This window comes from Ceratotherium simum, chromosome 8 (genome assembly GCF_057802395.1).
Source record: "Ceratotherium simum simum isolate JZ-2026a chromosome 8, ASM5780239v1, whole genome shotgun sequence".
Lineage (NCBI taxonomy): Eukaryota > Metazoa > Chordata > Mammalia > Perissodactyla > Rhinocerotidae > Ceratotherium > Ceratotherium simum.
The window spans coordinates 66,207,581-66,231,295 of NC_141907.1; the positions used below are offsets into that span (position 1 = coordinate 66,207,581).

A 23,715-nucleotide genomic window follows, 5' to 3' on the forward strand; every position below is an offset into this window, starting at 1 on the left:
AGCAGTGAACAAAACCTTTATGTTTCTATTTGGGGAGTGAGGAGGATGCTGCCTCATTGACCTTTCCTCCATTCTTATATGCTCAGCACAGTTTCTGCCATCTTGGGGCTATCAGTGAGGGGCAGATAGAGCATAAAGAAGCGGGTAACAATATCAATATATAATATGTTTTACATTGTATTTTCTTATATAATACTCAATAAGCAAGATTAAGTTGCTTTGTTACCACATGAGGTGTGTTACTCACATGAGTTAATAGCACAATCATATAGAATGTTTATTGATGTGACAGTTGAGATTTATTGGATTACAACAAAGTTTTCTCCTGAGTAACCCCAAGAAGGCTAGCTACTATATAAATTCTGCTTGGGTTGAGAACAAGGTGGATTTTTCTTTAAACTCTTTAAGTACTGCCCTACATCTTAATGTTGTCCTTGATTCATTCATGATAACCAGAAGAAAGACTCTTAACCATTACTACCTTCATCAGATCTCCTTGGCCTTGAAAATGGAGAAAGATTTAGGAAATAATTGGATGGGCAGGTGAGAGATAGTGATGTGAAAGTCTTCATGGTCCTTTAATAATATCTGTTAATCCTTAATCTCCACCCAGTGTCTTTCCTGATGGAGACAGCTTGGACCACATGAAGTCCATTTAAGAACAAATCAGGCTGGCAATCTTAATCATGAATTGGGGAAGAAGTGCAGAACGAGGTCTTCATCCCTCACTACAAACTCATACTGTATAATTATCACAGAAGGGCATACCTCTACAGCCTCTGGAGAGACACTGAAAATCCAGACCTTTCTCTTACTTAGGTCTTTTTCCCAGGCTTTCACTGGTTGTTCTTTGCTGGAAAAAACACCTTTCCTTACTTGTTATCCTTAGATATCTGATCCCTCAGCGATATGGCCAAGAAATGATGAAGAAAGAAGAAAATACCACTTATCAAAATTTGTAGAATGAGGCCAAGGTCATCCCTTCAAGGAGTTTTTCATCCTCAAAGACTTGGTGTCCAAGGCTGGTCTGGCCAGTGTCCATCACCCAGATGTGCATTCCTTCTGCGCTGTAACCACGCATCCCCCCCGCCCCCACCTCTACTACAATTCCCTCAGAAATCCTCAGTGGAAGCAGCTCTGCCGGCTGCCAGCTGACAGCGCAACTGCTCTTTTTGATATGTGCTGCAACTTGCTTAATGGCCCAGTATATGATCAAATTTTATTAATGTGTATTCTCCAACTATTGGGAACAATATTCTATAAGCTTATTAGATCAAGTTTATTAATTGTGTTGCACACATCTTCTAAAGCTTTAGTGACTTTTGGTCTGGATGGTCTATCAATTTCTGAGAGGTGTATTACAATTTCCTACAGTTGTTCATTTCTCCATACTAGTTCTGTCAAATTCTGCTTCTTATTTTTGAAGCATTTTAGTAGGTAAATAAAAGATCAGGATTTTTCTATCATCTTGGTCTCTTTATCTCTAGTAATACTTCTTCCCTGATACCAACATAGTGAAACCTGCATTTAACTTTGTTGAATATTTCTCAGACATATCTTTTTCTATCCTCAATTTCAATCTTTCTGCATCCTCATATTTTAGGTCTGTCTCTTGTAAACATCATATAACTGATTTTTATTTTTTAAATCTATTTGACTATCACTGTTTTTTATCTGGGGTGTTATCTATTTACATATGTGAGATTTCTTTCTACTCTCAATTTGTGCTTTCTCTTTGATTGTTCTCTAGGTTTCCTTTTTCTCCTTTCTGCCTTATCTTAAAATGACTGACATTTTCTCCTACTTTAATTCTAATTACACCTAACTCAGTTTACATGCTGCTGCTGTTCAATTATTTAGCATTTTCTCATTTTTAACATTATAGAGTAGAATGATAATTACATTATATCATAATTTTATAAGATTTAACAACATGTTTACCATTTTTCTATGGTCACCACTCCCTGTTGCATCTCTGACCCTTCATCAGGGATCATTTTTCACCTCCCTTAAGCACATCCTTTGTATGTAGGTGGAAAGCACCCTTTATCTTTGTTTCAAAATGCCTTTATTTCACCCTTCTTGAAAGACAGTTTCCCTGGATTTGTAATTCAAGTTGTCAGTTATTTTCTCTCAGAAATTTTAACATATTATTCCACTGCGTTCTGGCTTCCATTGTAGGTATAGAGATGTCGATTGAAAGCCTAATTCTTATTCCCTTATATGTAAACTGCCTTTTCTCTCTGATAGCTTTTAAAACTTTCTTTTTGTTTCTGTTCGGTACTTTTCTACTACAATGGCCAAAACTCAAGATAGCCCCAATGATGCACTCTTCCTGGTATTCAGAGGTGTCCCCTCCCACAATAATCAGAGCTGGCCTTGTGTGGCCAACAGAATACAGTGAGAAGTGACCATATATGACTCTGAGAGTAGGTCTTAAAAGACACTGCAGCTTTTCCTCTGTCTCTTGGATGACTCATTCTTTGAGAAGCCAGCTGTCATGCCATGTGGACATTCAAACCATAAAGAGGTCCACGTGGAAAAGAATTAAGGGTCCCCAACTAACAGCAGCATCAATTTGCCAGCCATATAAGCGAGTCCCCTTGGATCTGGACGGCCCTAGTCAAGGCCAGTCAAGCTTCCATGTGACTGCAGCCCCAGCCAACACGTGACTGAAACCTCATGAGAGACCTTGAGTCAGAACCACCCAGCTGAACCACTCCCAAACTCCTGACCCACAGAAACTGTAAGAGGCCATAAATGCCTCTTGTTTTAAGCCATTAGATTTTGGAGTGATTTTTTTATACAAAGATAGGAACTACAATAAATACAATTTGTCTCAATTGGGATTTGTTGGGATTCCTTTACCTGATGATTGGTGCTTTTTATAATTTCTGGAAAATTCTCAGCCATTATTTCTTTAAATACTGTTTCCCTCATTTTCTATATTATTTTTACCTTGGACTCCAATTAAACATTTTAAGATCTTCTCACTCTATTCTCCAAGTTGCCTCAGTTCTCTTATTTTTCACCTATTTTTGTCTCTATGATACATTCTGTGTAAACTACTTAAGTTTATCTTTCAGTTCACTGATTTTATATGTGAATCATCTGCTATTTAATCTACTACATTTTTCAAATTGAAGTATAATTTACAAGCAATAAAATGCACAGATTTTTGGTGTATAGTTCATTGAATTTTGGTGGTTATACTCACATAACCACAACCACCATACGGTCAAGAAATAGACACTCCCCTTATCTCTGAAAGTTCCCTCATGCCTCTTTCCAGCCAAATGCCCCTCCCAGAGGTATTGATTTCTACCATCTATCCTAGAACGTCAATAAATGTAATCATATAGAAGCCACTCTTTTGTGACTGGCATCTTTTGCCCAACATAGTTTTTGAAATTCACTCACATTATTGCTTGCAATAATTCACTCCTTTATACTGCTGAGCAGAATTCCATTGCTGAATGGACTACTATATGTTTATACAGTCAGTTGGTGATGGGTATTTGGGCTGTTTCGGATTTGGGGCTTTTAGGAATAAAGCTGTTATAAACATTCTTGCCCAAGATTTTTGAAGACATGATTTCAATTTTCCCGGATAAATACCAAGGAGTGGAACATCTACCAGGGAGTGAATTTCTTGTCATAGAATAGGAGTATGTTTGACTCTGTGAGAAACTGACAAACTATTCTTCAAATGGTTTACAATTTTCCTTTCCCACTAGAAATTTAGGAGAATGATCTCACCAACATGTCGTATCAGCAATCTTTTAAATCACAGTCATTCTAGTGGGTGTGAAACGGTATCTCTTTGTGGTTTTAATTTGTATTTCCTTGATGACTACTGATACGGCTTATTGATTGATCATTCCTATGTCTTCTTTTGTGAAGTGATTTTTCAAGATCTTTGACTATTTTTTTCATAACTGGGTTGTCATTTTATTATTGAGCTGTAGGAGTTCTTTATATACTTCAGGATACATTCAAGTCCTTTGTCATATAAATATATATTACAAATATTTTCTCCCAGTCTATGGCATGACCATTCATTTTCTTAACAATGTATAACAGATCAGAAGTTATACATATAACTTATGTTTACACATATAAGATGTATAAATGATCAGAAGTTTTTAATTTTGATGAAATCCAATTATTATAGACTGCATGTATGTGTCCCACCAAAATTCATATGTTGAAACCCTAATCCCCAGTGTGATGGTATTTGGAGGTAGGGCCTTTGGGAGGTAATTTAGGTCATGAGGGTAACGCCCTCATGAGGGGATTAGTGCCCTTATAAGAAGAGACAGGAGAGCGCTTTCCCTCTCTCTCTCTCCTTCTCTGTCTCTCCATTTCTCCCATAGGAAGAAGTGAGAAGGCAGCTGTCTACAAGCTGGCAAGTGAGCCCTGATCAGATACCAGATCTACCAGCACCTTGATCTTGGACTTCCCAGCCTCCAAAACTGTGAGAAATAAATGTTTGTTGTTTAAGCCACCCAGTCTACCATATTTCTGTTATAGCAGCCTGAACTTTTTAAGATTACTGCTATTTGTGTTCTAAGAAATCTCTGCCTACTCCAGGTTGTGAAGATATTTCCCAACATTTTTACTTCTGGATGCTTTATAGGTCTATGATCCATCTTGAATTAATTTTTGTATATAGTGTGAGTTGGGAGTCAAGTTCTTTTTTTTCCCCACAATCGCATACCCAGTTGTGTCAGCAACGCAGTTGAGAAGACTAGCCTTTCTCCTTTTGCTAAAAATCAGTGGACTGCATATGTCTATTTCTGGACTTTATTCTGTTAGATTAAGGTATTTGTCTATCCTTACACCATTATCACACTGCCTTGATTACTGTAGCTACCAGATATCATAAATTTCTCAATTTTCTTCTTCTCTTTTCAAAGTGGTTATTAACTCTTCTAAACACTGTGTTTCTGTGTAAATTTTAGAATAAATGTCTGTTTCTAAAAATGTGGCTGCTTCAATTTTTATTGCAATAACCTTATATCTGTAGATCAATTTGGAGAGAATGGACATCTTATCAAATATTGAGTTATCCAATCTATAAACATAGCATAGCTTACCATTAGTTATTTTTTCTCAGCGATATTTTGTGATTTTCAATGTAGAGGTTTTACACATTAGATTTAATCAAATTTATTTTATAATTTTTGATGTTATTATAAATGATATTTTTAGTTCATTTATAAATATTTATGGTTAGTATATAAAAATAGAATTTTTACTGGTATATTGACTTTGTACCTGTAATAAGGCTTAATTTACTTATTCTCTCTAGTAATTTTCTGATAGATTCTTTAGGCTTTTGAATATAAACAATTATGTTGTCTGCAAATAAAGACAGGTAAGTTTTTCCTTTCTGATCTCTGGCTGTTCATTTCATTTTCTTGGTTTATTTCATTTGCTAAGACCTCTGCTACAATAAAAAAGTGATAAGAGAAAAATTCTCGCCTTGTTCACAATTTAATGGAAAAATGTTCAATATTTCACTGTTAAGTATGATGTTAACTAAAGGTTTACCCCATATGCCTTATACAATAAGGAGTATCCTGAAATGAACAGCTGTAAACAGCTGTATCAACGTGGATTTTTCACCCAGCGGGGTTCCCTTTTTCCAAGGTTTGAATGTCTATTTTTTGTTGCTCTCCAATGGCTTCACACATTTTTATACATACATTATAATTAATCTCAGTAAGAAGTATAGCCCAATGAAAGCTACTCCACTATTTTTTTTCGTGAGGAAGATTAGCTCTGAGCTAACATCCATTGCCAATCCTCCTCTTTTTGCTGAGGAGGATTGGCCCTGGGCTAACATCCGTGCCCATCTTCCTCTACTTTATATGTAGGATGTCACCACAGTGTGGCTTGATAAGCAGTGTGTAGGTCTATGCCCTGAACTGGTGAACCCCAGGCTGCCGAAGCAGAGCGTGCGAAATTAACCACTACGCCACCAGGCTGGCCCCCAAGCTACTCCACTATTAATGAAAACTTCCACTGAATATTTAATTTCAATTATGTTCTTAATTTCTTTTTTTTTTTTTTTTGAGGAAGATTTGCCCTGAGCTAACATCTGTTGCCAATCCTCCTCTTTTTTACTGAGGAAGATGGGCCCTGGGCTAACACCTGTGCCCATCTTCCTCTACTTTATATGGGACGCCGCCACAGCATGGCTCGATGAGCAGTGCGTAGGTCCGCACCCAAGACCCAAACCTGCGAACCCCAGGCTGCTGAAGCAGAGTGCATGAACTTAACTGCTGCACCACCGGGCTGGCCCCAATTTCTTAACAGAAGTTTTACTCAGTAGTTTTTTTTCTAAGCCTGTTAGATCTTTTTTGAGAGTCTTTGTTCCTTTCTCATTTGTTATTCCCTCTCTTATTTTAAAAAGGCATTAGATGTATTTATTTTACATTCTGTATCTGATTAATACATGAGGCATTTACATGCCTCCCACATAATGCTCATGGTACTTTTTTTTTCCTCATACTTTTTTTAAATTATTTTTTCAAATGTGAACTCATGTTCCCTGGAACTTTATCTCTGGGAATTCTTTGCATCCTGAGTTGAGAGTACATTTTCCAGAGAGAATATACATTGATTCTTGGAAACCTGGGCATGCTACCAAGATGGTTCCATTTTCATTTAAATTCTTGTTTGGGTTTTTTCACCCTTGAAGACTTGGCACCCAACCTCCATGAAGACCAGCCCATGGCCAAGAATGCTTAGAAGAGACTCTTTTGTTCCTCTACCAACTCAATAATGAGAAAAGCATGTTTTCTTGGACGTATTCTGTCTTTATAATATTAGATATTTTTCCTTGTTTTCTGTTTCTCTGAGAGCGTAATCTGTGTGATTCCTGGCTCTGGGCAATGTTCTCTGTCAACGTCCTACCCTGCCCAGGTCCAAAACCTGGTCTCCTGTTCCCAGAGAGCGCAGCTACTAAAATCAAACCTCTAGGCCACCTAGGCTTGCTGGGTGCCCACAAGACAGCAGCTTCAGTGTTTGAGTTCCACCCTACACTATTGCTCGAGCTTGGTTCCCCACCTCACAGGAATCCCAATGCTGTCTTATAAACTCAGCCATGCATGTAATACTGCTTTTCATGTTCCATCCGGTATTTCTAGACATATTGTAGTGAGAGAATTTCAGTGCATCTAGTTTGATATATAGCAAGAAATGGAAATATTCAACATTCACTTTTTAATCTCTAAAGGCTTTAGTTATTACTATTTATTTAGCTAATTGACAAAAGAGTTAGCTAATGGGTAACAATGGCTAATAGGAGGGATATTTATTGACCTCTATGCCTAAAAATACTGAATATTGAATTTGATTTTTTAAAAACAGCTAAGAAAAGAGGAATGAATATAATGGATAGTCTCCATCTTTCATCAAGGTTTTACTTCTAGAATATTCCAAAAGCTTTCCCTAAAGAGCTGTAAAAGGCATAGCAAATGAAGGAATTGTAAAGAAGAGTGATTGAGGCCTTGTGTCAGTACCTCATCAGTTCTCAAAGCTGTCTTTCATGGATAAAATAAAGCTTGAATGGATCAAAATGTTTCCTGGAAGTTAGCCAGATTTCACATGAAAGGACTTATTCTGCTCCTTTACTATAGAGAGAAACCGCTTAGCAATTCCACATAATAAATTTAATTCCTAACACTAAATTACACACTGTAACATGTAGATGATAAAACCTATTTCATCAATTGTTAAATATATGAATTGCAAAATGTTTAGCATAGTAGCTTTACACATAGTAAACTGCTCATTAAATGGTAGCTATTATTATTTCCATATAAAAGTTCTGATGTGAGAAACTTTTAATATCTTTGTAAATGTTAAGTTTAGAGATGGTTTAATGACCTTGAAGTACTGACGGAAGGGACTCAGAAAAACTCAGCCTGGGTTTCCCATCCTGATGGAGTTCCCTCCTGAGGCCCAAAGGGCCTGGGTTTCTCCTCAGTTATGACTGCCCAGTTCTCTTATAGTTTTGCACTGAAAGCAGTTTATGTGACTGGGAGCATCTTTTTTCTGTGGTGTGACATGCAAGGGGATGCATGTTAGTTAGGCATTTGAGGATTACAAAGATGGATAGCAAGGAGTCTCTGTCCTCAAGGAGCCTATAGTCTCGTGGTGTGATTCTCAACCCCAGTTGTACTTTCGAATCGCCTAGAAAGATTTCAAAAAAATAACTAACATGCACATGTGTATCTTTTCTCCGTACATAGACAGTGGACATCAGGGGGCAGGAGCCATACAATCTTCTTTCCTTGTTCCTTATAGCCAATCCCTATATGTAGCAGGAATTGATTAAAACCTACTTAAAATTATTAAACAAAACTACTAACAAAGTCCAGTTTTAAAGGCACACTATTATGAGAATCTTTAGTAGGAGTCACAAATATGGTTGAAATATTAAATTCCTAGGCCCAAAAGAATGTGCTTGTAACACTGCTCCCTGTGTTAATTGTGCCAATTTCAAAGGCCACATCTCCCAAAGTGAAAATAACAGGTGTACCAAAAGTAAAAGAAAATTGCAATTATAACACAACTTTGTGTTTAGAAATATCTCATATGATACTTAAGTTATAGAATTTGTCTTACCAATTTAAGATAACCCTCAGCATCTAGAATTAAGTTTTCTGGTTTCAGGTCTCTGTAGATAATACCCAGTCGATGCAGGTAATCAAATGCTTCTGTCACACAAGCAACACAGAACTTGGAGGTGGCTTCATCAAAGCTGCCTCTGCAATGAAATCATTTTCCTCTTAATACTCTAGACACACATCGTTGTTGTCTGTTCTAGGTGTCAGTTATTATTTTGGTAAATTGATGCAATATAAACGTTTTGTAGGGCATCAACACTAACAAGTATTAAAGCTGCCAATGAATTAGACTGCTGATGATACAGAAACTGAGGGGCATACTTGATGCAAACAAGACCTACTTCACTAAAATTAAAATGTCTACCTCCAAAAAAATTGTTCCTGGTAACCACATTTGAACATATAAAACAGAAAGATAAAAAAACAAGACTTTTTTCAGACATCTATGGCAAACTCTGGAGAAAATGCAACTATTTCAATGCAGAGCTTGACCTAGACTTCTGTAATTGATTGCTGGACTCAACAATGACTCAAGGGATCATTTTCATTTCTGTTTGTATAGCATGTAACAATAACCCATGTAGAAACGGGGTCATAACTCTTTCCTGTTTGGTGCACCTTGATGATATTAGAGTCGCCCTGGGTCAGCACTGTGAGCAGGTTTACATACTGAATTATTAAAATGTGGTGGTGATTTGCTGCACGGTATAACAGAAGGATGTGGCTCTGGAGTAAGAGAAACTGGCTTGACTCCTGCATATTCCACTCACTGTGTCCTTGGGCAAGTTGTTTAGCTGTTCTAAGCCTCAGATCCCTATCTGTAAAACGGGTTTACTACTTCCTTAACAAGGTTGTTTTGAGGATCAGGCACAGTGTCTAACAGGTGGTAGGAATTCCCATTTCTAAATAGATTTGGATTTTCTAAATTGATTTGCCTGTTGAAGCAAAGATGGAAGATGCAAATGCTTTTGCAGGTATCACACAAGTCTCCTCACTTTTCCAGGTTTTCCCCATTCAGATCCATCTAACAATATGTTCCTAACACAACAGTCATCTCTAATCAGATGCTCAAAGGTCTCTTATTACCTAGGTCTGTGATTCTCGACCATGAATGCACATTAGAATTGCCTGAGAGGCAGTTAAAAAATCATTTACTGGAGGGCTTGCCCAGTGGCATAGCAGTTAAGTTCACGTGCTCCGCTTTGGCAGCCAGGGGTTCGCTGGTTCAGATCCCAGGTGTGGACCTACGCACCACTCATTAAGCCATGCTGTGGCGGCATCCCATGTACAAAATAGAGGAAGATGGGCACAGATGTTAGCTCAGGGCTAATCTTCCTCAGCAAAAAGAGGAAGATTGGCAACGGATGTTAACTTAGGGCCAATCTTCCTCAAAAAAAATAAATAAAATTATTTACTGGACCCCATCACACATGAACCAAATCATAACCTCTGGCATTAGAGTTACTTGTAGTTTGTAAAAGCTACCCATGTGATTGTAACGTGAAGGCAGGGTTGAGAACCACTGGCCTATGTAATACCGTCTAAATGTTTGGCCTGTCATTATCCTCCACAACCGAGTGCAAACTCACCTTCCCATCTCCTCTTCTGCTGGCCCTGTCTTCTACTCAAATTCTGCTGTTAATCATCCACCAAGAGACTTAATCCTATTCCAGCTTTTCTGCCGTATCTTATATCAGTTTCCCTTCCTCTCTACCTTTACAAATTTTGGTCATCTTTAGAGTTTAATTCAAGTCCTTCTTCTAAAATCATGTTTTTCTATCTTTCCTCTCCTCTGAGCTGACTATCTACAACATTCATCTGGCACTTAATTACAAATTTCTAACTTCTTTGTCATATTTAGTTTTCACATTAAATAATGAAATGTTTCAAAATTGCATATTACATTATCTCCCCAAATAAAATCTAAACTCACTGGAGGAAAAGTTTATACTGTTTACTCTCTTGGTTAGAAAAGCTTACATTGTCTAGAAAACCCCCACACTGTCCACTATGGAGCCTTATACTAGGTGGTGCTCAGCAAAAATCTGGTTTTGATTGTATGGAAATCACCCCTTTTGTAAAACTGAATCTTTGCAGACATCTTACTCTGCTTCTCAGTGAGGGCTTCACCACTCCCCACATCTTTCTTCATCTCCCTTCTAGAGATTTAGAATCACTATCATCTGGGTTTATACCCACTCTGTCTCATACTAACCATGCGATCATGGATAGTTCACACTCTCTCCAGGCCGGGGATTCTTTAATCCCTAATACGGGAATGGCAATGACTGCCTTACAGGGTGCCTATTACGTGATTATGATGTTAGCTAAGAAAATATCACTATTATTACTTTATTTTATCAGGTGCTAATATTTTCTTAGATCATTTCTTAATGACTTTCTTTTTATCTCTTTAAATGATCATGAATATAGCATCCTTTAGACCAGATGTGAGTAGACAAAAGTTATTGTTTATAATTCATTTTCATTACCTGTCCCTTAATATACTCCATAGCTCCCCACCTAAGCAGGCCTCCAGAAGCATGTATACGTATTTATTATCCTTGAAAGTACGATATAACCTGTGAAGACAAATAAAAACATGGTTATTATTAGAAATCTAGTTTTAAAACCTCTTTAAAGTTGCTTAAGAGCATCATCAATAACATTTTGAACAATGGTCCTCATCTCTTTCCAAACATCCTCCAGCTACACTGGGTTTCTCACTGAATACTCTGATCTTTCCTCCTGCCTCGCTTTTGCTCATGTTGGCCCCTTTACTTGGACTGCGCTCCCTCTACCCACAGGCTGACCTTCTTAATCTCAGTTTCACTGTAGAAGTGTTATCTACTCCTCAAGGCCAAACTCAGGGGCCACTTTCCTAATAGCAGCTCATTACCCCACCTACCAAATATGGCCTCTCCTTCCTCCAAACACCCAGAGACCTCTGCATATATCTCTTTTAAGATCTGCCTTGTATAACAGTTATTCATGCTTTACATCCTCTCATTGGTCTCAGGAAACAGACTCTGAGACAGAGATTTGTAAGCAGTAAGTTTAGTGAAGAGGGCACTTGGGAACCACACTCACGGGGGAGGAGAGAAGCAGACTTGGGCAAAGGGAGAACTGGGCTATGATCTAGTTTCAACAAAAGCCTCAGCTTCAAGGAGCCCTGCCATCATTGAATGCAGGATGTACCTGGAGAGAGAGTATGATCTTGGGCAAGGTGGATCTCTTCACCTTAGAGTAATAGGCAGAGAGGGACTGAATTAGAGTCCTCAGTTGGCAACACTCCCAGAAGCTGGGACAATGACAGCCTCAGTCCTGATGTGGGACCCGGGCAGGGTACCATGTTTCAACACTGAGTGAAAGTAGTTTCTGGGTCTTAATCAAGATACCCCCTTTTCTCCCTAGCACCATGCCCAGGCTACAGTTGACAGTAGAGCAGCCATATCATGTACAGACAGCAGAAGTAATCTAGTAAAGTGGTTCAGTGTGGGCTCTGGAACCAAGCTGCCTAGGCCTGAATTGCTGATCAGCCGTTTATTAGCTATGCAACCTGTTTTCTTATTTGTTCTTGTTCAATGAGGATAATAACATCTACCTCACTGCTCTATTGTGAAGATCAAACGAATATATATATTCATTTGATTATATATTGAGTATATATGATTGATATATATTATTTATATATTAATTTAATATATTTTATATATCTATATATACAATATATATAAAATAAATATAAATATAAAATATTTTTAAATAAACAAATATATTACATATGTGAGATATATATATTTTGTTAGAAGAGTGCCTGGCAATGTTAATTTCTCAACAAATGCTGTCATTAATATTTATTCTTAATATTATTATTGTCCTACTATATGCCAGGCACTTTGCAAAGAGCTGGAAATGAGAAAATGAATAAAACCTAATCTATGCCCTGAAGCTGCTCATGATAGTTTGTTAATGAATTATTGATTTAAAAAAAAGGGGGAGGCATTCTGAGAACATAGTTAATACAAAGATAATTGGATGACACTACTGCCAGCATTGCCTGGGTTCAGACTTCTTTTTTAATCTTGGAAAAAAATGGGTCTGGGAATATGGATAGGCAGGAAGAATCTCTCAAGGCATTTGATCAAAAAGTATAAATTCTATTCACTATAGGAGCACTTTACATAATCCAGAAATCACTAAAACTATGCTCTGGGGCATTAAGACATATATGAAAATAGATATTTCAACTGGGCGACACCACTAACCCATGAAATCACAAGTAAAGAGAGCCACGGCATAGAATAACATATTTCTCTTCCCAACTCTGGTGATAGCTACAGAAAGAACAGTAACTAGTAGGAGGTGGATCTTTGGGCATCTAGGCACTGCTAGGACTATGGTCTGTTGCTCCTTGGCAGCCTACATGCACCCAAATGCCACTTCTTGCAGAAATTCAACAGCAGCACACTCCTTGAGGGGTTTCAAATGAATTCTTGCTTTGCAAATTCTGCATTAGGTCTGGATTAAACAATCAGTTCAAATTATTCCACAATAATTTTATATTCTCTCTCTCTCTCCCTCTCTGTCTCTCTCTCTCTCTCTCTCTCACACACACACACACACACACACACACACACACACACACGCCTTCTTGAGATTTACTCAAGAATAAAAAAATCTGGACTCTTGACTCCAGATCTCAAATTTCTAACATTTTATGTATTGTTGCTGTGACTAGGATGTAGAATTCAGAGTGGGGCCTCCTCTTCCTCTTCTGTCCTCTTGTAAGGAAATACTCAAGAGAGCCTCAAACCCTAAATTCTGGGCACCAAATGCACACTTACTTCACAATGAAGGGAGAACACAGCTCTTCCAAAATCCTCTTTTCTGAGTAGACATGCTCCTGCTGCTTAGTGTCAACTATGTGCCTCTTCTTTATACACTTCATAGCAAAAGCAACATTCTCATTTTTTACCTTCACCTATGTAAAAAGAGAAAGATCCTTCAAAATTAACTTACTAGGAAAGATTTACAAGATCTACACAAAATATGTTAACTAATGAGAGTTAAAATTCTTTCACATTTAAATAGTAAGTAAGCTTTTAACCACTTATCCCTCTGGGAACTGGGTTCTTTTCAGTTATACACACTCCCCCTTCATTGTAATTTCTAAAAGAGCGCACATATCTGCAACACGGTTCTAAAATGTTGGTATTGAAACAAGAAAAAAACTCTAGATAGAAGATTTAATGTTTAGAAATCTATTCAGTTTTGAGTGTGTGACATTAAAAACTTTGACCAGAATTGCCAAAAATTATTTTTTCTTTATATTCACTTCTTTGATTTTCAAAACAAAACATTAAATCAAGATCCATATCTGCACTATCCAATATGATAGCCACTAGTCACATGAGGTTATTTAATTTTAAATTAATTACAATTAAAAATTCAGTTCCTCAGTTGCACTAGCCACATTGCAAAAGCTCACCAGCCACATCTAGCTAGTGGCTACCCTATTGGACAGCGGAGATATAGAAACATTTCCATCAGCGCAGAAAGTTCTATTGGTAAACCACTGCTCTAGATGGACAACTAAAATTTTCCCTTAAAAGGAAATAAAAGGGCCGGCCCGGTGGCTTAGTGGTTAGGTGCGCGCACTCCGCCGCTGGCGGCCCGGGTTCGGATCCTGGGCGCACACCAACGCACCACTTCTCCGGCCATGCTGAGGCCGTGTCCCACATATAGCAACTAGAAGGATGTGCAACTATCACGTACAACTATCTACTGGGGCTTTGGAGGGGAAGAAAAAAAAGGAGGAGGATTGGCAACAGATGTTAGCTCAGAGGCGGTCTTCCTCAGTAAAATGAGGAGGATTAGCACGGATGTTAGCTCAGGACTGATCTTCCTCACAAAAAAAAAAAAAAACGGAAATAAAAAATTTTAATAGGTATTTATTTAGATAGGCTTAAAACTCCACAAATGGACAATATTTGACAAGCAATGAAATTGTGCCAAAATGGTTGCACCCCATATTTTGCTCACATTTGCCATTAGTGCCGCCTACGACTTTTAAATCAATGGTGGAATTATTGTTTCAATTATTATTATCTAACTATATAAAAAACAGAACTCAGCATTGTTAATTCAATTTTTTTGCCAAGATCTTTGGTGAAAAATACCACTGCAGATGGATATTGCCCTTATCTCTCCATATGGCAGAAGAAACATTACACATACTCTTTGGCCTATTGAGAAATCGTTTCCTCTCCCCTCACCCATCAGAGATAAGTATTGACTGAGTGTAAAGTGTACTATCCAGAGTTTCCTGGAAGCAATTCAGATCTGCTCGTGCCCAGGGCCATCCAGCAGACGGAGGTGTCAGCATAGTTCCCGGAGCCTAATGTACAGTGAATCATTAAAAATCTGCTGGGCAAAGAAGGGCTTGGTAATTGCCAAGGATTCAGAGCCATCTGTACCCAGTAAGGTCACAAATCTCCATTCTACAGTTTCTTCAGAGAACTTGATCTGACAGTACCACTCTGCTACTCCTTCGAAGCTGATTATAAAGCTCAGAGAGGTGGTGATATGGAAGATGCAGTCGAAATTAGGCCATAAGTTCCCACCCGTCCCGATCAACACTACAGAAGGCCGCTCTTCAAACGTCCCTTGCATTCATCTTCTTTTCTTTTTTTCTGATAGAAAATTTTGAACAACCCAAAAATAGGATAATGAAAGCCAAATACAGACATGCCAGTGGAGCTGTTTAAGAAATGGAACTATAATATTAAAGATTTTGTTTCTATGACACTTTCACTGCACACATTCTTCTTTCTTTAGTATATAGTTAATGTCATGAGTGTATGTATACACACATTTTGCTGTTAGGAAATACTTTTTTTTATGTTGTACAGCCTTTGGGAATGCTTACTTGGTACATTCTCCAATAATTATCATCAAGAAAAAATTCACCAAAGGATATGAGGTAAGAAGCTTGAAATAGCAGCTATATTATTACAAGTTATTTACTAGCACAGACCTGCTACTATACAATATACGGAGTGAAAAGTGTACTTTCTCACTTTCAGTTCAAACCAACATTTAAGATAGCAACAACAATTCACATATTCCTCCAAGATACACTGGAATATAAAACAAAAAAAACTCAAAAGGCTTCTCTCAGATGCTTGAAACGTAAACCCCTTACAAGCTCAACTCTTCCGAACCCACCAACGCCCAGTGTTGCAATAATCTCAAGGTTCTGGAATGGGGATGACGAGGAAAATCTGGCCACCTTCTCCTTCAGTTGAATCATCTCCAGAGAGACTGCTTTGGACAGCTTCCAGTTAGACATGGATCTCCTGTATAAGAGAAGTGAAACTTTACACACACTCCTTAGTCAAGCAGGGGCCACACAACACATAAATTCCACTCTTACAACAGTCTTATTTCTGCCAGTAATTACCACTCATAATTGCGCCAAAAGCTATCTCAACTTTTATAGGATCAGATTCAGTTACACCCGGAGAGAAAAACAAGAGAATATACAAACAAAAAAATGACACACTCACACAGTAAGAAAAAGACAAATGTCAAATTGAATCAATGAGAGGTAAAAACGGGTGAATTGTGTGGTATGTAAAATATATCTCAATAAAGCTGTTAAAAAACAAGTCAGTGGAGGAAATAAAACCAGAGAGTCATTTCCTTTGCTGCACATACAAGAGAATGCCACACTGAGAATCTCTGCCGTGTTCTGCTATTTTTGTCAGATCTTGAAGCTTTCCATGGCTGAACCAGAATGACTGCTTTGTGAAACAGGACAAATATATTTCTTACTTTCTGTCTAAGTATTGTTATTTGGAAATACTCATTTTTCTCTTTTAATTAAGGTTTGCTGCTCTGGATTATATATTTATAAATTGTTCTGACTACAAAAGGCCTTTGGCATAAAAACTGCAAATATATTCCTTGCAAAAAAAAAAAAATATGAAGTCCTGATTGAATGATCTAATTTAACTCAAATGTCAGCTTTCTGAAACTTCTGACTCTTTGGCTTCAACAGTATTATCTGGTGAATATATGATTAAGTATTCATTCTACATAATGTTTTAGTAAAGGATTTTCAAATAATTTTAATTTTAAAAAGTAGATTTTTCTATTAAACAAAAACTTTTCCATTAGCATTACTATGTTTAGAGCCCTACTCAACTCCTTCTCACACACACACACATACACACACACACACACACACACACACACACGTTCACATAGCCCTGGGCAATAGCTCCCTTATATTTTGCAATCATCTGACTCTACCCCTAGCTCTTTACCTGGAATCAGAATGAACGGGCTACTCTAGTGCCTTGGCATTCCTGTTTGATTTCCATGGGCAAGAGCAGCTTCATTTTTGAAGTAATGTCCTTTTGAGCTAAGTCACCAGACAATGTAAAGAATTCCTTTCCCGAGGCCCCCCATCAAGAAATTTCTCCCTAACATTACTGCTCATCAGCCAAAATAAGGAGCTGACTACTTATAGACTAAAATAACATCCATGCTAGTGGTAAGTGGTATCCTTTTTGTAAAAGAACAATTTAAAAGAACCTCCCACCCCAAATTTTCTAGTGATGTGACACTAAATGTTACTGTGTAGCAAATCACACCCCTTTGTCCCCTTCTTCATCATATCTCGCTTAGGAAAATATTCCTCCACTTACTTCGCATGTCTTTTTTCATCATCACGGTTCAGGTTTGCCACATACCCTTCAAGGTATTTTTGGAGTTCTTCAAAAGTCCCGACTGTTTGGTTGAACGTTCTAAATGAGTAAAATAAAATAAAATAAAAAGCTTTGGGCTGACAGCTACCATTGCAACTTGACATTCTTCTTAAGCTCATAAAAGACTATTTATATGGTTATTCACAGCTTTGAAAATTGTTTCTCAATAATTTATGTCACATTAAAGTTGCCATAATATATAGAATAGTTATTAGAAGTTATATATAATTGATCCCTGCGTTTATGAAAGCAAAGAGGCTATCAGTGAGAAGAGAAAAATTTCTGTAGTTTCCTGCCTTGCAGTTCACGTTTACCAACAATTGTTCTTTTTAAGAAGACAGTGGAAAGGAAATAGTCCACATAATCTGTTTACTGAATCACCAGGTTACATGGGTTACAGATTTCTCTAACTTTGCTTAATCAAATTAAGCTCTTTATTTCAAAAATTGAGGATAAAATTTTTCTCTTCTTTGTCCCTAGATAATATTCCTCATTTCACATTCCTTCATAATTAAACCCAAATTTTTTACATTAACTTAGGAGTTCTCTGTCTGAGGCTCAGCCAACATCTTCCCGTGACCGCCCTCACCCTTCACGGCTCACGGGTCTGTTGTGGGCCCCATCTGAACTCCCCGTCCCCAGTCCATCGTCTCTGGGACTTCTTACACGCAGCACTGCTCACAAGAAAAAATAATCTTCCTCACCAGTAGAATATATTTTCTTGATTATCCTTCTAATGTTTCCCCATCCCCACAGTCGACAAACTATCTTGATCTGTGATTTTTAGGGTAGTTCTCTTCCCTACTACAAAATAGTATCCTTCTAGAACCATGCTTTAATCATCCAGTAAATTTTAAGCATCTGGACGTAGGAAAATGAAAGGAATGAAAATTTACCTCAAAACACCTAAAACTAATAAACCAGAGCCACATCCTTAGTGTACTGTTGCCACTTACTGCCTGCCAAGCCCTGAAGACCTTTACCCACATTTAATTGCCCACCAGTCTATATTTACATTACTAAGCATATCTTATATACTGTGCTGGGTGTTTTCCATTTTCCCCTCCAGGTATACTCTCTACTCTTTTCCACCCTTCTCCTTGGACTGTCCTTTGTTGACTGTAGAGTAGTGAGAAACAAAATAGTATTGCCACAGAATTTCAAATTTCCAACGGTTGACATTTTCAAGTAAAAAGGAAATACTTCTTTACCTTGTTTTTATTTATTCTATATGTCACCATTATTTTGCCTGGTATTAAACTAATTGAAGTATTGTTGTAAACAAATTTTATTTTTTAAATGTAGGTGACACTGGCCTCACAGGTCCCTAGAAATTCCCCACAAAGTTAAAGTCAAGTTTAAACAGCTACATTCTAGCGATAACATTCACACAGACTGTTTTCATTCTGATGTTACAGCCTGAGAGGTAACTAATCAACTCCTTTGAGATTTGTCCCAACAACCAAACAATGAGAGAGAGATCCCAAATAACACTTCCCATTTATTCAAAGCTATTGCCATTTTCCACAATTATTTCACACATTTTATCATATTTTAAAAATAGGAAATACAGCTTCAACTCTCCTTCTTTAAATGTATTCATTCTATGTATTTTTTTAAATGATGAATTAGGAAAGAAGAAATAAAGAGCCATAGGCTTTCAGTCACAATATTTCATTGCCCTTTACTCAGTCGACACCTGGAGCACTTCCTGTATGCCAAGGACTACGTCAGATGCCGGCACCGCAACGGCAGTGAGCAAGTAAACGTTTCTGTACTCGGGAAGCTTACAGAAGAGTGGAAAGACAGATATTACATACAGCAATTAAACAAGGTGTGAACAATGACATGATAAGGATAGATGGGGTGCTATGGGAGAATTATCACGGGATCTTAATCTAATCTATAAGTCATAGTGATGATGAGCATCTAATTTTTCATTCAAACTGAATACTTTTCAGAGTGAAAGGGGGTACCAATAACAAATACGTTGGGATAGCCAGAACTGTCTGAGTTAACCCAGGATGTAGGTCAACCTTGTCATACCTGATATTCAGCTCCTCTCATCCATAAAATAAATTCATGTAACTTTTTGTCTCATTGTGCCTAACACAATACTTTGTATATTATAGAATTCCAACTACACACATGTAAACTAAACATTTTAAAATTATAAACTTCCAAATAATTTATAAACTCTATAAAATCACTGCATCTTTTTCATGGATTATGAATACATGAGATGTTGTATAAATATTTGGTTATGTGATTACAAGAAGAAATAGGAAAGGAGTTCTTCCTTTCTATCGTATTTTTAGTCCTAGCATTTTGGGGTAATTTATAAGGTCTAACCACACAGCTAATGCTATTCAGTGCATGCATATATTTTTAAGAAACTCATATGAAACAATGCATTACGAGGACAATATTGCATGAGTACCTTTTTCCATTTAAGAGCTGGCATCCAAAGATTACCTGTATCTGAACATACTGTGTACTTTATAGCCCTATACCTTTGTTTTTAAGTTTTACTTCACCTGGAGTGACTTCCACATTTCCTCTTTGTCTAGAAAACTATTAATTTTTAAGCCTCATATCCACACTTAAAAAATAAAATAAAATCTTGCAATTGTGATTGCTTCCCTTTCTGAACACATGCTATGGGAGCCAAATGGCACAGTGGAAAGACTGCCGAAAGGAATGGGAAGACTGGGGCTGTAGCCCTGCTCCAGCACAGGTGGCACTATCGGGGCAATTCTTTAACTGATCTGCTACTTACTTTTCATATCTATAAAGGAGAGATTAACTCAACGTGATATTAAGAATTACTGTTCTCTCTTTTTATGTAAGGACATAGCATCTTGAAGAGTACCTGGCTGTTTGGGAGTAATTATTTCTGTGTTTTTTTTTTTTTTCCCACTAAAAAGCTGCCTGTTGGACCAGCAAAAAAGTCATGACGTTGCAGCTGGTGCAAGCTTATAATCAGAGGACCAGGCTACTAAGAAGAAGGCAGGAAGACCCCCGATGCGTGTCTTGCTCTGAATACATGATCATTACCAGCACGGGGTTACTGACTGTCACCCTGGAAATAGTTGTCATCGCAACTCCTCCGACCACATGGCTTTTTCTGGTGGAATAACGATGGTCACCACAGGCATTTTTGTTATTGCCCTAACTGGAGTGCTAACCCTGAGTGTAGTGAACCAGAACTCATGGAGAACCACAAGGCGAAGACTGGAACAGGAAGGAGGGACAGAAGTACCCAAGGCAGTACAGAGCCTTCAGTGACTGAGACCGAGAACCAGCACCTGGCTGTAACTGGATACTAAACCCTGATGTCCTTGGGCCTTTGCAACTTTGATTTTAAGTCTCTTAAGCGTTGATTTTTACATACAAATAAAATCTGGCTTCTTAAAAAAAAAGGAATTACTGTTCTATGTGTGGCGATGGACGTTAACTAGATTTATTGTGGTGATCATTTCACAATATATACAAATATCAAATTATTATGTTGTACCCCTGCAATATAATGTAATGTGTGTGTCAATTATATCTCAGTAAAAAATAATAAAAAAAGAATTATTGTTAACTTTTTAGGCACGTTAATGCCTATTGTGGTCATGCATTATAAACCATACTTAGCTTTCAGAGATGCTACTAAAATTTATAGATGAAATAATTTTACATTTGGAAGTTGCTTGAAAATAGTGCGGAGAAGGCCGGGAGGTGGTGGTGAAATGGTATAGATAAGGCATTAATTGATAACTATTGAACATGCATTAAGGGGTTCATAATACCATCCTGTCTATTTTTTAACACATTTGAAATTTTCCATAATAAAGAGATTTTTAATATGTTCTAAAGTTCTTTCCAGCTCTAAATCTCTACGATTCTATGTTTACTAAATGTTGTAATCAATTAGCAATCAATGACATACTCCCTTGTGATACCTCTTATCATTTTACTATTTTCTGTTAATATTTCATGAGTATGCTCTATTTCTTTGACTACACTATGATTTTTCCTAGACAGTGGCGTAGCTTTGGTATATTTGAATTTCCTTTATTATATCTAGATAATGAATAAATATTCAACTGAATAATGAGAGATCCAAGGGGCCAGATTCAAATATGATTTGAAGTGAGTTAAGGACACGAAATGAGACTTATTCTGAAAAATAACCTAAGACATTTAGAGATTAATACTGACACACGTCACCTGCAAATTACTACAAATGATAAATTAAAACTTCTCTGGAAATATATATAGCCAATGAGTACTTCATATTTTGTCTGAAAGAGATAGGTTTTGTACACAAATTTTTTTGACTGCTTACAGCATTTTAGAAATAAATCATGAAATTCCTCACTATATTGAGTGGGAAAAAATCCCTAAGAGTACTAATAAGCTTTTTTCTCTGAAAGATGCAGAATTTAAATCAGTCTATTGCTGATATGTATGTACAAACTTTGTGCACAAAATATTTAGCCTGCCAGCATCTGCCACTGCCACAGACAGATTCAGATCAGAAGGCCCAGTTCCTTCCCATGAATTTTAATAGAATGTACTCGCAGCTGAGGACTGGCCCGCATTTCCAAGTAGTGATGAATGAGAAGACAGATGGGCCCCTGCAGTAACAGAAGGCCAAGTCTTCAAAGGTGGCAGCATCCTGCCTTCTCCGACATCAGTATACTCACTCTCGATCTATAACCAGGCATGCGACATCATTTTCTTCAGCAATAATGTTAGCTGATCTGACATCTTCACTGCAGACAAAAACAGGAAAGTCAGTTTTCTACAGTTAGAAATGAAACATCCATTTTTATTAGGGAATCTGCTACTTTGTATGAAACAACATCACTTAAATCTTCCAAAGTCTATGCTTTTTTTAAGATCATAATTTATACTCCACTCCTTTCCAAAAAAAGGATTTGAAAAGTGTCCCAATAAAGGTTATGTACATAAGGAATTCAGAGGAGAAGAAAACTGCACTGGGAACACAGAGGAAGCAGTGACTTCAACTGTGTATGGAATCTCATTCTGTGCTTGTGTCAGCCAAAACAGAATAGCTCTCCTCGGCTCAAACAAGAATTGCTACTTAATAAGCAGGTAAAACTGAAATTAACTGGCTAAAGAAATTTATTCGAAAAACATTCAAGTAATTAATATATAATAAACTAGTCAAGAATAAAACTCAAAGAAAGTGTTTTTAGTGCCATATCAACCAATGAATTAAATAATACTAAAATATTTTCATTTCATAGGATCTAAGGCGTACATTTTCCATTAAAATCTCTGCAATCAGAGTATGTCTTAGAATTGATAATGAGTCATAGTGTCACTAACAGCATTGTCTTTCTTTCTCAGGGATATATAGTAAAATGGTGCATCTTACAATCGATAACTTAAATACAATGAATTATGGCATATGATCTAATGATGGTAAATTTAATTACCTAATGACTACCAATGGGTCAAGCATCAGGTAAAGCATTTCTTTAGAGACCTTTACTGATATTAGTTTCTTCCCTCTACTAGTTATAAACTAAAGACACTGAAAAAAGTTACATCCATACGGTACCCGGTGCTCTGAGATTCATTTAAGGTAACCCAGAGCGGCAAGCATATTGAGACTGCTCTAAGCAACTTCATGAAAAATGGCAACACACAAAGTTCTTTTATCTTCCCTTAGGGATGGGACAGGGAAAACTTTGGTAGCCCATTTCTACCATTCCAAAGAAGTCCACTATCCACACAGAAGGCATCCAGAGACCTTCGGACATAACAGCCCCTCCGAGGTTTACAGGGTCCTTGCTAGAAGACATCAGTGAAAACCTTTCGGCTTGATGGGCTTTTGAGTTGGGAGCTGGGTAATTTGTACTCAACTTTTATGTGTGTAGATATCTATAGATACAGATATGATACTGGATGTGGACCAACTATTTGATTTGTAAGTTCAAGAAAAGGAGAGAAGTATGGCATCCTTTTCACTTGTCAGTGTCATCATTTTGACTAGGAATGTTCTGTGCACTTTATAGGTATTAGATGTTTATAAATATATGCATGTTTCTTCCATTACAGCTGTCTAAGTGCCATGGATTTATTTTTGCACATAAAATTCTGAAAGAACTCCTGGGACTATTTAATGTCAAGTCATGGAAATATACAGAATATAAGGAATACTGAGTCACAGTCAGTGGCCCTAAAAAGTGACAGCATAAAAATGCACAAAAATGTAAAAGTATTTGTATCCAACACTCCTTCACATTGATTTTAGCTTTATGCTTTCAAATGCT

The 23,715-nt window shown here is 37.3% G+C and overlaps 1 protein-coding gene across 1 annotated transcript in view; it reads right to left on the reverse strand.

Annotated features, from left to right (window-relative positions):
- Positions 1-23,715, reverse strand: part of PRKG2 (protein kinase cGMP-dependent 2) — a 109,175-nt gene that overhangs the window by 30,050 nt on the left and 55,410 nt on the right. Inside the window, exons 9-14 of the mRNA XM_014787835.2 lie at positions 22,117-22,185; positions 17,360-17,458; positions 15,850-16,003; positions 13,490-13,626; positions 11,135-11,224; positions 8,641-8,782 (exon numbers count right to left, since the gene is read on the reverse strand). Of these exons, the coding sequence (XP_014643321.1) occupies positions 8,641-8,782; positions 11,135-11,224; positions 13,490-13,626; positions 15,850-16,003; positions 17,360-17,458; positions 22,117-22,185 (691 nt within the window). The remainder of the gene's footprint in view (positions 1-8,640; positions 8,783-11,134; positions 11,225-13,489; positions 13,627-15,849; positions 16,004-17,359; positions 17,459-22,116; positions 22,186-23,715) is intronic.